Consider the following 16,032-nt stretch of genomic DNA (forward strand, 5'->3'; position numbering starts at 1 on the left):
TTCTGGCAGTACAGTGCGCATAATCAGGCATGGAAGCTTTTATATCGAAAAAGGATTTTTCGATTTTGTTATTGTATACCTATTCAATTTTAGTATTCGGATGGGTACAAATTTTAGTACACTAAATGTCAAATTGGAAGTTTTAACATAATTTCCATTACAGAAATATGTTTGTATGTATGTGACTTCCATATAGACTAGACATGTTATCGATTCTTGCCTTGTTCGTATTTAGTGCTTGTAGCTTAAAATAATTGTACTTGAGCTTACGGACTTAGGTTGTGCTGCTAAAAATAAGGGTGAACGTGGATGAGAGCGAATCATTTGTTTAGAAATGAATTAGATGTATAAATTTAAAGTTCCGAATTGTTAAAATAAATGTATGAATTGTTTAATAAAAAAAAAAAACCAAGGCCTAGTGACTTACAACTCTCAACCCTTCCTGTGTGCGAGTAATGTTGTCCGGAATGGAGGGGACCTACAGTTTATATGCCGACTCCGAACGGCTAATTTTGAGAAAGCACTTTTTCATGACAATAGTTACTCTTGGAGAATTTGTCAATTCCTCGCAAGAGGCAGTACCCGTGAAAAGACTTTAGATGGCATAGGCAGGGATCGAGGCCAAGACCTCTAGCATGACAGTCCAACGCACTTTTTTTTTTTTAAATTCATTTTTATTAATTCATTCTTAAACCTATCTTAAAGCTAGACAAAAATTCATAAAACTAGCCTAATTTTCCATAACTTACAACTAACTTAATGGTCCCATACGGACACTCTAAGCTAAACTATAACACTTTATACTAATGCCTTTCGGCCCTAAGATCTATTTTACTTCAATTTAAATTTTATTTATTTTTGTATTTATTAGAAAAGTTTGAGAAAAAAAAACTAATATCAATATCCTTTTTTACTTTTGCTTAAAAACTACTCAAAAAAAGGTCCTTAAATAAAACTTAAAACTAACTAAAACTACCTATTCTACCTATAAACTACTTAAAACTAGAACAACCACAGCAGCTAATCTAACTATCTAACATTAAGTCGTTCTTTGACTTTCAAAGTGAGAAGTAATAAATAGTTAATTAAATAAAGTGCATTTGTAGTGTTTGAGAAGCAAGAAGGCAGTTTGCAGCTGTTTAAAATAATCAATTGGTAGCCCAGTGGAGGTGGCGTCCGGAAACAAATCCAAGGGTCGTGGGTTCGAGTCCCAGGCTGAGTCGACGAAAAATCTAATTGCTTTTTTTCATAATCGAGAAGTTGTAGATTTTATCAGTTGGGAGCAAAAAGAAATGGAGAAGGAAAAAAGAGCAGGGGTATCGAAAGATACCTCTGCCAACATATCAGGCGATGTTGTGATGGTGCCAGCAGCGGTACCAAAAACAACCGCAACAACATCAGGTCAGGCTTCTGACCAGTCAACTTCCAGAATACAAAAAAGGAAATTAAAAAAACAAAGCCCAAACAAGGTTAAAAGAACCAACTCGGCTAAGCGGCAGGCGAATAAAAAAAAAATGGAAGGGAGTGGTAAAGGGGACTTTACCACTGAAAGTGACTTCTCAGACTATGCTGAGTCTGAGAAAACGGAATACATTTCCGAAGGTGGAGAGGGCCACTACAGGTCTCCGAATAATAGGTATTCAATCCTATCGGAGCCAGAGCCAGTGCCGTCAACAAAGAAGGTGTTGGAGGGAGAGGGGGACCTCCAAGAAGAAACAGAACTGGTGGAGGCCCTGCAAGCCAAACAGGCTGCCATCAGCCAGTTTGAGCAAAACCTCAAAAAGCTTAAGGAGGAAATGGAGCCCCTCCTTAGACAGTTAAAGTTGAAGCAAGAGGCGCGCCGTCAAGAAGAGGCGGCTCAACGGCAACAGCAACAAAAACAACAGGAAAACAAAAAAAAGCAACAACAACCACAGCAAAAACAACCACAGCAACAACAACCACAAAACAAGCCCGCTTCCAAAATCTCAGGAGCGGAGCATTTTAAAAAGACACCGCCAGCAACAGCAGGCCCAAGTGTTGAGGGCCCAACAACCTCAACAAAAGCCAAACAACGGCTACAAGAAGAGTCAAAACAGCCGCAGCAACAACCAATCCTGCAGCAGCAGCAACAGCAACAGCAGCAGAAACAACAGCAGCAGAAACAGCAGCAGCAGAAACAGCAGCAGCTGCAACACCAGAAACAACCACAGGCTGGAAAAGAAAAAATACCACCTATTAGGACCCATAAGGTTGACATACAGGACATTAAACAGGTATGTAAGTCGGCCACTAAGGGCAAATTCCTCATTAAAATTCTAAACGAAAAAGAAAAGAATTATTCGGTCCAGTGCTTCTCACTGGCCGAATATAAGTTAGTTAAAGAGTTGCTAAAAGAGGCCACAGCTGAGTTCTTCAGCTACACGCCTAAGAGCGAAAAATTCAAGACGGTCCTTCTGAAGGGCATAAGTTCCTGCACGGAACCGGAGGAGCTCTTAGCTGAGCTCCGCCAAAAAGCCAGTGACGATCTCGATTTTATCGGAGTCAAGCCTTTCACTACGGTGAAGTCAAGACGAGGGGGTTATAGGCTGCCAATGTTCCTCGTAACATTATCGCCCCAAAGCAGTTTGAATAGTGTCGAGAGAATCGTATCTCTCGACAATCAAGCTGTACGCTGGGAGACATTAAAAAGGCACGACGACATTCTACAATGTACGAAGTGCCAGAGGTTTGGCCATGCCAATGCCAACTGCAATATGCAGTTGCGTTGTGTGAGGTGCGGAGAAACCCACAAAGAAGGAGAGTGTAAGCTGGGGAATGAGCGGGTTGAGGATTTGACCCTGCTCAAGTGTGTCCTTTGTGGAAACCAAGGGCACCCGGCTAACTATAGGGGTTGCCCTAAGGTCCAACAAATGAAACAGAAACAGGCCAGTCAAAAAGCCGAAAAAAGTCGACAGGCTCCAACACAAAAATTCGTAGATCCCAAATTTTCCTACGCCCAAATGGTGTCAGGGAATGGGAACACGAGACAGGCTCCACCAACGGTTGCCCCAAAGGCCCCTGTGCCTAAGGCACCAGAGGTGCAGCCTGACATTGTAGCCTTGTTGTTGAGCATTCAAGGTCAACTAACAGGACTGCAAAGTCAGATAAAGGAGCAAGGCAAAAGGGTAGATCATCTCTACTCTTTGTTGCCTGGCCTGGCGCAATTTAGATCATAATGGGCGCGCTGCCGGAGACGCGCCTTAAAGTCCTAGCTGTGAATGTAAATTCACTGATTAGGATTGAACGAAGAGCCAATATGTTCCAATTGTTGACAGACTACAGTCCCGATGTATTTATGGCTAGCGAAACTAAGCTAAACCACAAACACAAATTGACTCATAAAAATTACAATATCGTAAGAAGAGACCGGCCCGACTCCACTCAAGGGGGCGGTGTCGCTCTCTTTATACGAAAAGGCATTAATTATAAAGTCATATACAACAATGAATTGCGAAAGCTCAAGACGCTAGAAGTTTGCGTCGTACGCATCTCTCTCTCTCAAGGGAAGCGGATGTATATGATTGCGGCTTATGCGGCTGGAGCTCCGCAGGTTACTTACTTTGCTTCAGAACTCGAGATTCTTTTTAGGGAACTTAAACTGAGCTTGGAAGAAAACTATTTTATCTTGGCCGGTGATTTGAACGCAAAACATGAAGATTGGGGAAATCAACATAGTAATCCCAGAGGTAATCATCTTTTTAATTTGATGAATCTTTACAGCGTTGAATATGGTGTCGACCTGCTGGCTACTGAAAGGCCATCGTATCCAAGAAGCGGCTCCTTTCTGGACCTTTTGCTGTACGACACCAGACTGACAGTTACAGACAAAGTGGGTAATCACCCGCGAAACTGCTTACAGACAGTCGAGTACGACAGTGATCACTGCGGACTGGCTGCTGTAATGCAGATTCCGAACGAACGCGTGGAGTTGGAGGAATACGTTCCAACGCATTCTTACAATTACAGTAAGATGCGGTGGCCTCGTTTCACCAATGCCCTAGCGAGAGAACTTCGTTCGAGTGACATAGCCCCACCAAACAACAGAAACCTGACAAATACAGAAATCGACCAACTCTTACAACAGATGGACGAAACAATAAAACGAACGATGGAACGGACAATCCCAAAGTACAAAGAACTTGACCAAATGGACGCTTACAGAAACGCGACAATTGACGCACTACGTAGGCACAAGAGTGGCTTACTGACAAGACTCAAAAACTTGCACAGACGACTTACAGACCCACGCGACTTGGAGGTTAGGACACTGAAATCGTCAATAAAAAATGTCAATCTGTTGATTAAGGAGAACTACAGGCTATCAATTAACAAGTACTGGGACCGCAAGATCCGGTCAGTTAATTCGAGTGACCCTAGTATGTTCCCCAAAATCAACAAGATATTCAGGAAAAAAAACGATAATGACCTTCCGTGTCTTAAACTCCAAAGAACTGAAGAGAACAGAAACGTACTAAGGACAGCGCAAATAGATCCAGAGGAAGCCATCTTTGACGATGACTTTTACATAATTGAAGATCCGAAGGAAAAAGTGGAGGCGGTGGGAGCTGCTTTTCAGCAAGTGTACAAGGTGAATGTTAGCATTCGCCCCAACCACGACCTGGAAAACAGAGCCCTACTTAATCACTTTTACCTTCGAAATGATATGACACAATGGCGATCTGAGAACCGCGGTTTCATGCGGTTCAATGACGATTCCTTGGCAAATGCCATAATCGCCGAGCAAACGGGACCAAGTCCCTTGTTAGTGACGAAGGTTGAGCTTCAGCTCATCTTCAATTCAATAAAAAACAAAAAGTCAGCAGGTGTCGATGGTATATCCAACGTTGTACTAAGACATTTACCGATGGAAGCAATTGACATTTACACCACACTCTTCAATAATGCACTGAATAATGCATATTATCCAGTGCATTGGAAGACTGCTGTGGTTCATCCTCTCCCGAAAAAGGGAAAGGACAACTCCAACCCGTCAAATCTTCGGTCGATAAGTCTTCTTCCGAGCATCAGCAAAGTTTTCGAAAAAATCATTAATAGGGCTCTGACTAAGTGGGCTGCGGACAACAAAATAATTCCGGATAAACAGTTCGGGTTCAAGGCGGGTCATGACACAATTCATGCTGCGTCTAAACTCGTTTCTGATATCCAATGGAATAAATCAAAACAACAATGCACAGGTGCTGTTCTGGTTGATTTGGAAAAGGCCTTTGACACCGTATGGTTAGAGGGTCTTTACCTAAAACTGAGCAGGCTTGGCATAAGCAAGCCATTGTTGTATATACTTTATGATATGCTTAACGGTAGAAAGTTTGTTGTCAAAAGTGGCAATGTAACTTCTACCACAACATTCTCAATTAAAAATGGTCTTCAACAGGGAGCGGTGAATTCGCCGATTCTCTTCAGCATTTACACCAGCGATCTGATAGGTAGTCTTACAAAGGCAATTGCGTACGCCGACGATCTAATTGCGTACAGAACGGCCCGAAGGGTTGAGGTTATTAGAATTCTCTTGCAGCGTGATTTCGACAAGATTCAGCGATATTGCGACGACTGGAAACTGAAAATAAATGTCCAGAAGTCAGAGACAATTCTGTTCCGGACTCCGTTGGCTAGGGCCACGAGGGATACGTGTAAGAATTGGCGCAAGATGGTCATCGTTGATCTTCACGGGCAGCCATTGGCGAGCAAAAGTGTAGTGAAGTACCTCGGTATCTGGTTAGATCAGTATTTATATTTCGACAGACATATAAATGCTGCTCTGACCAGGGCCAGAGGAGCCTTCGCTCTGACGAAACGGCTGTTTTTTAGCAGTCGGCTTGACCCCAGAGTGAAGGTAATTTGCTACATGGCCCTCATACGGCCAATGATCGTGTATGGTTGTCCTGTGTGGTTCAACGTTGCCCCTTCCCAGATGGAGAAGTTTCGGGTGTTCGAGCGGCAGTGTTTACGACGCTGTACCGGCTTATATCGAACAGCCGAATCTTCTTATGTGCATTATTATTCAAACGAGGTCCTATACAACGGGGCTCGAATCAACAGAATTGACAATTTCGTGATAAAACTCGTTCGAGGTCACATTGCAAGAGCTATGTCTGCGACCAACAATTTAATTTTCGGGGCGTTCTATCCGAACGACGAGTATTTTGAGAGTGCACGCTTGAGCGGCTTCATTCCCCCAGAGGCATTCCTCTTTTTAGATAGATGCGGTCTGATACAGGATAGATTGGCAGTTCCGTTAATCTACCACGTCAGACGAAGAACCGTGGATAGGCGACTCCTGTACAATCGGGACGTCATGGCACAAGGCGGAGCAGAGCTCCTTCGGTTCAGTAGGGCTGTGTCCGAACGGGACCGAACGGATAGGGTGAAGCAGGAGAACCAGTTTTGGTGGCTTCAATCGGCACTTGATATTGGGTAGTCGGGATGGGGCTTTAAGCCTTGGCCGGCTTACATACTTGTTTTATAGTTTTAGGGTTTAGTTTTAAGTAGAATAGGCATGGTGGCACAAAAAAAAAAAAAAAAAAAAAAATTAAAAAATAAAAATAAAAAAAAAAAAAAACAAAAAAAATTAAAAACAAAAAAAAAACAAAGAAAAAAAAAACATGGAATAAAAAAAAAAACATACAAAAAAGACAGTAAAATATAAAAACAAAACACGTTACATTTGCTGCTGTGGTTGTTCTAGTTTTAAGTAGTTTATAGGTAGAATAGGTAGTTTAAGTTAGTTTTAAGTTTTATTTAAGGACCTTATTTTAAGTAGTTTGTAAGTAAAAATAAAAAAGGTTATTGATATTAGTTTTTTTTCAAAATTTTCTAATGAAAACAAAACAAATAAAATTTAAATTGAAGTAAAATATATCTTAAGGCCGAAAGGCATTAGTAATTAGTGTTATAGTTTAGCTTAGAGTGTCCGTATGGGACCATTAAGTTAGTTGTAAGTTTTGGATAATTTAGGCTAGTTTTATGAATTTTTGTCTAGCTTTAAGATAGGTTTAAGATTGAATTAAATAAAAATGAATTGTAAAAAAAAAAAAAAAAAAACTATCTAACATTTTTGTTTTTCATATTTTGTTGTCTATTTTTTTTAATTTTTTTTTTTTTAATCCATGTTTTTTTTTTTTTTATTTTAATGTTCTTTTTTTTTATTTTTTTTTGTATTTTTTGTATTTTTTGTATTTTTTGTATTTTTTTTTCTATTTCTTTTCGTGCCACCATGCCTATTCTACTTAAAACTAAACCCTAATACTATTAAACAAGTATGTAAGCCGGCCAAGGCTTAAAACCCCATCCCGACTACCCACTATCAAGTGCCGATTGAAGCCACCAAAACTGGTTCTCCTGCTTCACCCTATCAGTTCGGTCCCGTTCGGACACAGCCCTACTGAACCGAAGGAGCTCTGCTCCACCTTGTGCCATGACGTCCCGATTGTACAGGAGTCGCCTATCCACGGTTCTTCGTCTGACGTGGTAGATTAACGGAACTGCCAATCTATCCTGTATCAGACCGCATTTGTCTAAAAAGAGGAATGCCTCTGGTGGAATGAACCCGCTCAAGCGTGCACTTTCAAAATACTCGTCGTTCGGATAGAACGCCCCGAAAATTAAATTGTTGGTCGAAGACATAGCTCTTGCAATGTGACCTCGAACGAGTTTTATTACGAAATTGTCAATTACAGTCCAACGCACTAACCATCATGCCACGGGTAAATAAAGAGACATAATCATTTATTGTTTGTCCATTGAAATAATGATTTGTATGGTAAAATATGCAGTTTACGTTTATCTTAAACTTTTAGCGGCATAAGAAATGTGTTCTATTGGCATATGAATTCGACAGATCATCCATAGGTTGCTGTTCTCCTAGTCTCTTTTAATTTCAATTTAATATTATTGTTGGACAGTTCATCATGAAAAGATTCGCACGTGGACATCTCAATGAAAAACCACAAGTCCCTTTTCACATCTAGATATCATTATGTCTTCTTGCTTAATGAAAATGTTAAATTACGAATTTTTAACTTCCCATACGAAGTTATTGTAACGGGTCCGATTTGTCAAATTAAAAAAAAAGACATTTCTCGACGTTTTAAGGTCCCTAGAGTCTAAAAAAAAGATTTTTAGAAAGATGTCTGCGCGTACGTGTGTACGTACGTACGTTCGCAGCGTTTTTGTCGTTGTCTAAAGCTCAAGAACCAGACTTATATCGACTTCAAATAAATTTTGTTGTACAGATAATAATGAAGAAAGATGCCATAGCAATTTGAAAAAAAGGTGAACATTTTGGTTAACCCTAAATATGTTACGAACAAAAAAAACACTAGAGACTTGAATTTTATATTACATATTGTAACGTGATACCAAACCAGTATAGTTTTGAAAAAAATCCAATTAACGTTTTTTTATAAATCAAAAAAACTGAACAAAATGTGTCACCTCGAACAATTTACTAATTCAAAACAATGTTGTGCAACGAAAAATAACGTTTTTAAAATCTGGTAAAATTTTGAGAAAAATCGAATTGACAGTTTTTTTACAAAAAATAAAAACTTAAGAGGAAATTTAACGAAAGTTGGTAAAAATTGTTTTTCGACTCAAATATCTTTTCAAAACTTTGAGATATTGTCTTTTAACTCCTTTAATCTTTTAAAAGATATTGTTGTCAACATTCAGTAAAATTTTGATTAAAATCGAATTGACAGATTTTTTACAAAAAATTAAACCTGAAAAGAAAATTTAATAAAAGTTGGTAAAAATTCATTTTCGACTTAAATATATTTTCAAAAATTTGGGATTAAAGCTTCCAGCTAATTTAAGCTTATAAGAAATATTGTTTTTAACATTCAGTAAAATTTTAAGAAAAATCGAATTGACATTTTTTTTTATAAAAATAAAAACCTAAAATAGACATTAGGTACTCAAAGTTGGTAAAAATTTAATTTCGACTCAAATATTGGCTCCAAACTAATTTTCTTACAGAAAATATAATTTTCGACATTAGATAAATTTTTAAATAAAATCCAACAGTTAGTTTTTTCATTAAAAAATATAACCAACAAAAAATAGTACGCAAATTTATTAAAAAATTATGTTCGGTTCTCGATATCTCGTAAACAATAGAAAGTATTGACTTCAAATTCATTTAATTTATCCAATTTGTATTTATAAGAAATAAAAACTTTGAAGAAATGCTACTAAAATTGGTAAGAATTGGTTTTCGACTAAAAATCTCGTTAACAAAAACTGATTTTTCATTAAATGCAAAATATTGTTGGTAATTTTTAAGCAACACAAATCGACAGAAGGGATGGGAAGTTATCAGTGTGAGTCGCATCCCAGCCTCTTTTCTTAAAAAACAGCACTGGTTGGTATAGTTTATGGGACAGCTTTTTGGTGCTTAAAGTTGAAGACATTAATGATGGTCTATTTTATTTAGAAGGGGCTTACGACTTTCACTTTTGTGGACAGCTAATTTTGCGTTTTGGACTTGTCAACTGCCTAGATTAATAGTGCAATATCATATCTTCGGATTTTTTCTATGGAGTCGTTTTGATGGAGAACTTAAAAGCCAAAGTTGTGTAATTGAGTAAAAACCAGTCGCTGTAAGCCAAAAATGTTTCTATTGCTAAAAATTCCAAAACATTCTTTCTATATATATTTATAAAACTGGGCTCTTATTACGTAGAACAAAAATGATCATCCGATAAAATTATTGTCGTTTTCTCGAGAATTGTTTTTACCATGTTTATAGAGGCAACTATCGACCGACTGTTTAATCAGTATTGGCGCATACACGCCTGTGCATACATGACGATTGTTTCGGCCGATAGTTCAGTTCGTTTTGTGATTTGGCGTCTTGTGCGTGTATTTTGAATATGGCGCCGCCCAAATCACAATTGTTGACTGTAGAAAGTTCCGTCGAAAAGTTGATTGAAGAAGTCGAGAAAAGACCTGCCCTTTATAAAAAAAGTTTTAAAGAGTACTCCGACGGCGAATGTGAAGAAAGAACTATGGGAGGAAGTTTGCAAAGCAGGGTACAGCAACCCTTTTACCCTTTTCCAATTTCGAAACAGACAACCATTCAAAACATTTCATCACCTGGCAACTCCAACGATACAAACCAGTCTTATTAAAATTTTTCAGATGAATCGCAAATACTTTTAAATAACTTAATATCTCAAAACGCCGATTTTTTAATATTAATTCTAATAAAAATAGTTGAAAAGTATTTGGGTTTATCTTACCTTATCGTTACGCTCAATCCCTCCTCCACAAGTATAGAAAGTCTTAAAATTATATCCAGGGCTAGTCACTAATAAAGCTTCGGTTCCCATCGATCACCGAAATCAAGCATCAGTGAGCGTGGTTAGTAGAAAGATGGTGAACCGTCTCGAAACCTACCGCGTGCTGTTGTCATGTGTTCTTCAAGACTGTTGTTCTTTCTCTTCTGTCTTGTATTAATGTCTTGTGTTGTTATCACCTTACATAGTCTAGTGGCTCAAGGTGGTGTGTTCTCTACTCTGTACATTTATATGCTGAGTAGTGTGAAATGTAATGTAATGCAAATATGTATCCTCCTCTTCTATTGCTGGTCCAATTAGCTTGACAAGTTCATTGAAGCTGGTAATGCTCATTCAATAATAGGCGACAATTTTTTTCGGGTAATCTTCTTGAATTTCCTCCTCCGGAGTATGATGAGAGCAATAATTTTTCTGGACAATATTTTCATTGTGCAACCGCTTCAACAGTCAGTTACAAACAAGGTCGAGAATAGTCGGCCGGCTGTTGGATAGTCTGCGCCCTGTTCACCAATCAAACTGTTTAGTTGGCTCGGTGTGCGCACTTTCACCCGCAGTCTGCGGGGGCCCTTATTAAGTAATCTTGCAAAACATTAGTTTTACTATATAAATGAAATGAATTTCTTATTTGAGGAGTTTAAAATCAAATTGAACACTAGTTCGACCGTCTTCGGTATGTCATCAACAACCGCTGTGTAATGAACAAAATACACACTTTCTTTTCCACTCATTTCGATATTCAGGAATTCAAAACCAATGTGCACCGATCCCTTTTTTTAAAACCCTGTCTCCTTTTCCTCATGTTCAAACTGTGTCTTTGGCATAAAAAGGGTACCAAAATCCGACTCAGACCACATTCATTGAGAAAAACTAAAAGTTTTTCTTAAAGTTATCTTATGATTCAATAGAAGTTCTCCGATTGAATAAATAATACAAAGACAATGATTTTTTTCATTATAGAGATACATTTTTATTTTATTTTATATCACATTACACATTGAACAAGTAAAAAAATTACACATTCAATATCTTTTTTTTCTTAAGTAAGAAGCTACAGGTTTCATTTTAACATATTAAGGATAAAATTTAATGCAATTATTAATAAATACGATATGAAACGACGGCGACGCGACGGTATGATTTTCAAACTTACAAATGTGAATTTGTAAGGAGTTAAGATAAACGGCCTGGTAAGTTGTACTTAGATGAAATTGTTTGACTCTTTTCGTAGTTAAAACAAATCATAGGGTGATAAATAAAAAAAAAGTTTATATTAGTTTAAATTCAATTTTACACTTTAAAGACAAATTTCAGAAAATAAATAATTGCTAACAGATTTTTATTTGTATTCACTTCTCTTAAAAGTTTTTATTTTTAATGTTTTTAATTTGTGGGTTAAGAAAATATTAAATATATATACTACACAATTATTAGCATTACGGCTGATGATTTACTTTTAAAGCACTATTCACATGAGCACGACCAACGAATGAACTTCGTTGATTTTGACATTTCTTTCACATGAGAGTTTTTAATTCGTCGAGAATGAAGTTTGACTTTGACAATTGTCTTTTTTTTTGTGTTCATCATTATTGTGTTTTGTTTTGAAAACAAACGATTGAGAAAATGCGGTAAAAGCTATATTTATTTAAAAAAAAGTTATTGGTGTCCTTTTTAATAAACAAAACAAGAAAAAGATTTCATGTGCATCCATTTAATGCAAACCGGAAAATTGATATGTTTTCTTTATAAGACTGCTAGAAAAATATCTAGGGAAGTTTGACAGTTCGTATCAACTATAAATAAATTTGTTATCTTAAGTTTATTAATATATAATAATAATATATTGAAAAGTAAAAGTATGCATCATAAATCAAAAAAAAACTATATTGCTATCGTTTTTTTAAGTGGAATTATGTCTTCAAACGTATATAAACTCACATTTTGTAATTCATTCGTCGTTCATTTGTCGCACACATGTGAATACTACTTAAGACTTTAAATAAGAACTTAAGGTTACACAGAGAAACAAATTATATACAGAAACAATAAGATGTATTTGTTAAACTAATTTTGTGGATAATCTTATTTAAAATCTTAAATGTTACTGAAACTATAAAAATCGCCATCGTCGTAGCTTCTTAAAATTAGATTTTAAATATTTACGTCGCTCTCGTTCTTTTAACACAACAGGACTGTATTGCAAAATAAAGCGACCAGCTAAGCCTTGCTTTAGGCATTCTTTTTGTTTTAATTAAATAAAGATTTAATAATATAAAGTAAACCAATATTATGTTTCGTTTTAAGGTGGAACAAAAATGAGCGATTTACTTTAAAAAAGAGTACTTCATTAATAGTGCAAAACGATATTAGCTAAATGGTGACTACCGTTGCATTACCATATTTCTTTTCATGAAATTTGAAATGACCAATTATTACATTTTCGGTTTTATGTCCTCGATAACTTAACAAATTTTACCATTAAGGTATTGAATTGATCGTAGAGCATTGCTATAGACCTTTCTTTGATCGTGCTCAAAGTGACGAAATTTTGTTAAATTAGAAGATTTCGCTGGGCAATTGTGATCATCTGGACAAGTTCAGAAAATCTTTCAATGCGTGGTTGAAGAGTATTTCGTTTTATTTAAACTAATGGCTTAGATTTTAACTGTCAGATGTAATAAGACAACAACTTTAAAAGTGACAGCTGCCCAAAAAGCGGCACATTCAAAATTAAACCTCTTTTTTGAAAACTCTATTATTAATACAGTCAAACATAACGAAGCCCTCTCTATTAGGAATTGATTTTTGGGTACTTCTTTTGTGTGCGTTGATCTCCTTATAACGAATTTTTCTCTACAACGAACAAATTTTGTTGCTGAAATCATTGATCTATATTTGTTCACTCCAATCAGGCAATCAGTGAAATATCAAAATGGCCCTGATAAAAAGCAGTTCCAATTCACCACCCATCCTGAGGGAGTTACCCAATCGCTTAATCGCTGAGTGGGGTGGTATTTGCCCGCAACCTCAGAGGAGTTTGTGGTCTCGAAAATGACATCGGCCGTTGGCCAGCTAATATAACAAAGTAAAAAAACAGAAATTCAAAATTGCGATCACATCCAGTACAGAGCGTGACCGAATTCTAATTGAAAAATTATCGGAGAAGAAAAGCGGCCAGTTTTTAGTCTTGAAAAAGCTGATCTACACTCCTTGGCCTTGCCGAGCTGAAGCTACGAAAGCCTTAGTCAACGGCTATTCAGAAATCGAAGAAGCTCTAACCAGCATATCTTCCATTAAAGAGCAACCACTTTGTTTGCAACAATTTGGAATGATATCTTGGAGCGATTCAACGCTACAAACAAAATATTGCAAGACCCGAAAATGATTCTTGAATCGGCAATGCTTGCACTAGAAGCATTGAAATCATGAGCGGAATTCAAACGAAATGATTTTGATAAATACGAGGAAACAGTTAAAAATATATCCCATACTGATGAATATGTACAATCACGTACCCGCAACAGAACGATAAATGTGAGGTTGAATTCACTCGATTACGGGAAAGCATAAGACACAAATCTGTCACCCAAGGAAAAATACAAAGTATCCGCCTTCATCCCATCATTTACCCATACAAAAAGGAAAAGGATTATGGAACAGATCAATCGCCGGAACTATTTTACAAACAAATTCTTGAAAATCAAAATTTCAGAGCTACATTCCCAAACCTTGAAATTGTATTGAAAATGTGTTTGTTTTTGATGGTAACAAATTGCACTGGATACCGCTCATTTTCAAAAATGACAATTATAAAAAAGGCTTCGAACAACGATGGGACAAACCCGTCTATAGAAGCTTTCTCTCCTGAGCATTGAAAACGATTTAATTCGAGAATTGGATTTCAACGAAATAATCAACGATTTTTCGGCGAAAAAAGCTCGAAAGGTTCCGTTCGCTAACCCTAAAACTTATATTTATATGTGTTTTTTCAATACTAAAGTAATCTACTTGGTTTCACAATAAATTATTTATTGAAAAAGTCGAGTGAAAAAAATGGTTTACTTTATTTTGAAAATAATTTCTTGTACCGAGGTCTCTGGAGCTCTAAATCCGGCCCTGAAAAAAGGCAATTTTTAATTACTCCCAATAGCTTATCAACAATTTAAAAAACCAAAGCAGCGATTTTAAAAAATGTAGAAAACGAGGAATTAAGCACTAAACGCAAAAGTCTTCGAAAATTTCTTGTCAAGGATATTGATGAAACAATGCTGAAATGGATAACCGCCGCTCTTGGTAGCAATCTTCTTATCTCTGGACCATTAATGAGACAAAAAGCCAAGGAGTTCACCAATGCAATGGGGTAGGATGGTTAGACAAGTTCAGGAAACGGCACGGAATCGTTCAATAAACCCTATGTGGGGACAGTGCAGATGTCAACACACAGGATCGTTCTGATTGGGTTATAAATCTTTTGCCACGATTGTTAAAAAAAAAAACAAAATCTTTAATTGTGATAAGACTAGTTTGTTTTCCAAATGCTTACCGAATAAAACGCTGGCGTTTAAAAATAAGAAATGCTTTGGTAGGAAACAGAGCAAAGAGTATGCAATATGAGCAGACTGGGTCTAAGAAGCTTAAATTGCTTGCCAAGATGGTGTAACGAAATAAAATCTCTGTATGTCGATTAAGAGTTTAACAAAAAAGCATGGATGACAAGTGAAATTTTTACAAAATGGCTTTTTAAGTTGGACAAACAATTTCTTTGGCAAAAGAGGAAGGTTCTTTTTTTGTTGATAACTGCACGGCGCATCATAAGATGTAAAAGATAAATTGCAACATATTGAGCTTGTCATTTTTCCTCCCAACATGACTACTTTACTTCATCCAATGGACCAAGGCATTATCTACAACTTAAAACAACATTACTTAAACATTATTTTGACGAACATATTAAAGCAAATGGACGAGAGTAAATCTGTTTCGGTCATAGGTCAAAGGCTACAAGCCGCTCGACATCTAAGCAAAGTATGGAATGTAAAATGGAAGAATGCAATCCAAACTAAAATCACTGTCTTCTTTAAATAAAAGTAAGAACAAACAATTTCTGTACAACGAATTCTCGATATAACAAAATAATAAATAGTTGACTGCACCTCCAAAATCTATTAGTAGAGCTTTTAATTTATATTCTTTGATTCTTTTTATCTGTGTTTTTGGATGCCAGAACTCTGCTAGAGATTGCCGTATTGAAAAATACGATTTGATTCATATTACTGGATGAAAGGAGAAAAGAATTTCATCTTCTGAAAACCGAAAATCAATTAAATGATCCTTTTTTGATGTTAAAATCTCTGTTGCTAAGGCATTATTTTCCGAAAAATGCTGTTTTAATTCAATATTATGCAATTTGTGAGACTATAGAAATCGACATCTTCCAAATACGACCGATAACTAAAATCTTAGCCGAATTTCTAATCACAAATATTATGTTTAGTCTTAAGACTTCTTTAAGAGCTCCAAAAAAGTATAATCAGTTTTATCCGTAAAATTAAGGTTCTTTTACATAATTGTGTAGTGTGTTTTGCTTATAAGTTATCAAATAAAATTAAGTTGTGAGAAATTTCATTGCCCTCAATTCTGTTATTCGAAAATTCTGTTCTCTTAAATTAATTAAAAAAAAAAAACAAAAACTACT

The 16,032-nt window shown here is 36.4% G+C and overlaps 1 protein-coding gene across 1 annotated transcript; it reads left to right on the forward strand.

Annotated features, from left to right (window-relative positions):
* Positions 1 to 1,292: 1,292 nt before the first annotated feature.
* On the forward strand, positions 1,293 to 13,340 carry LOC129950516 (putative uncharacterized protein DDB_G0274435). Its single transcript, XM_056062449.1, has 3 exons — positions 1,293 to 1,856; positions 1,932 to 2,119; positions 13,250 to 13,340. Exons 1-3 carry the CDS (start codon positions 1,293 to 1,295, stop codon positions 13,338 to 13,340), a joined length of 843 nt encoding a protein of 280 aa, XP_055918424.1.
* Positions 13,341 to 16,032: the final 2,692 nt, after the last annotated feature.

The sequence above is a fragment of the Eupeodes corollae genome, chromosome 3, assembly GCF_945859685.1.
Source record: "Eupeodes corollae chromosome 3, idEupCoro1.1, whole genome shotgun sequence".
In the NCBI taxonomy this organism is placed as follows: domain Eukaryota; kingdom Metazoa; phylum Arthropoda; class Insecta; order Diptera; family Syrphidae; genus Eupeodes; species Eupeodes corollae.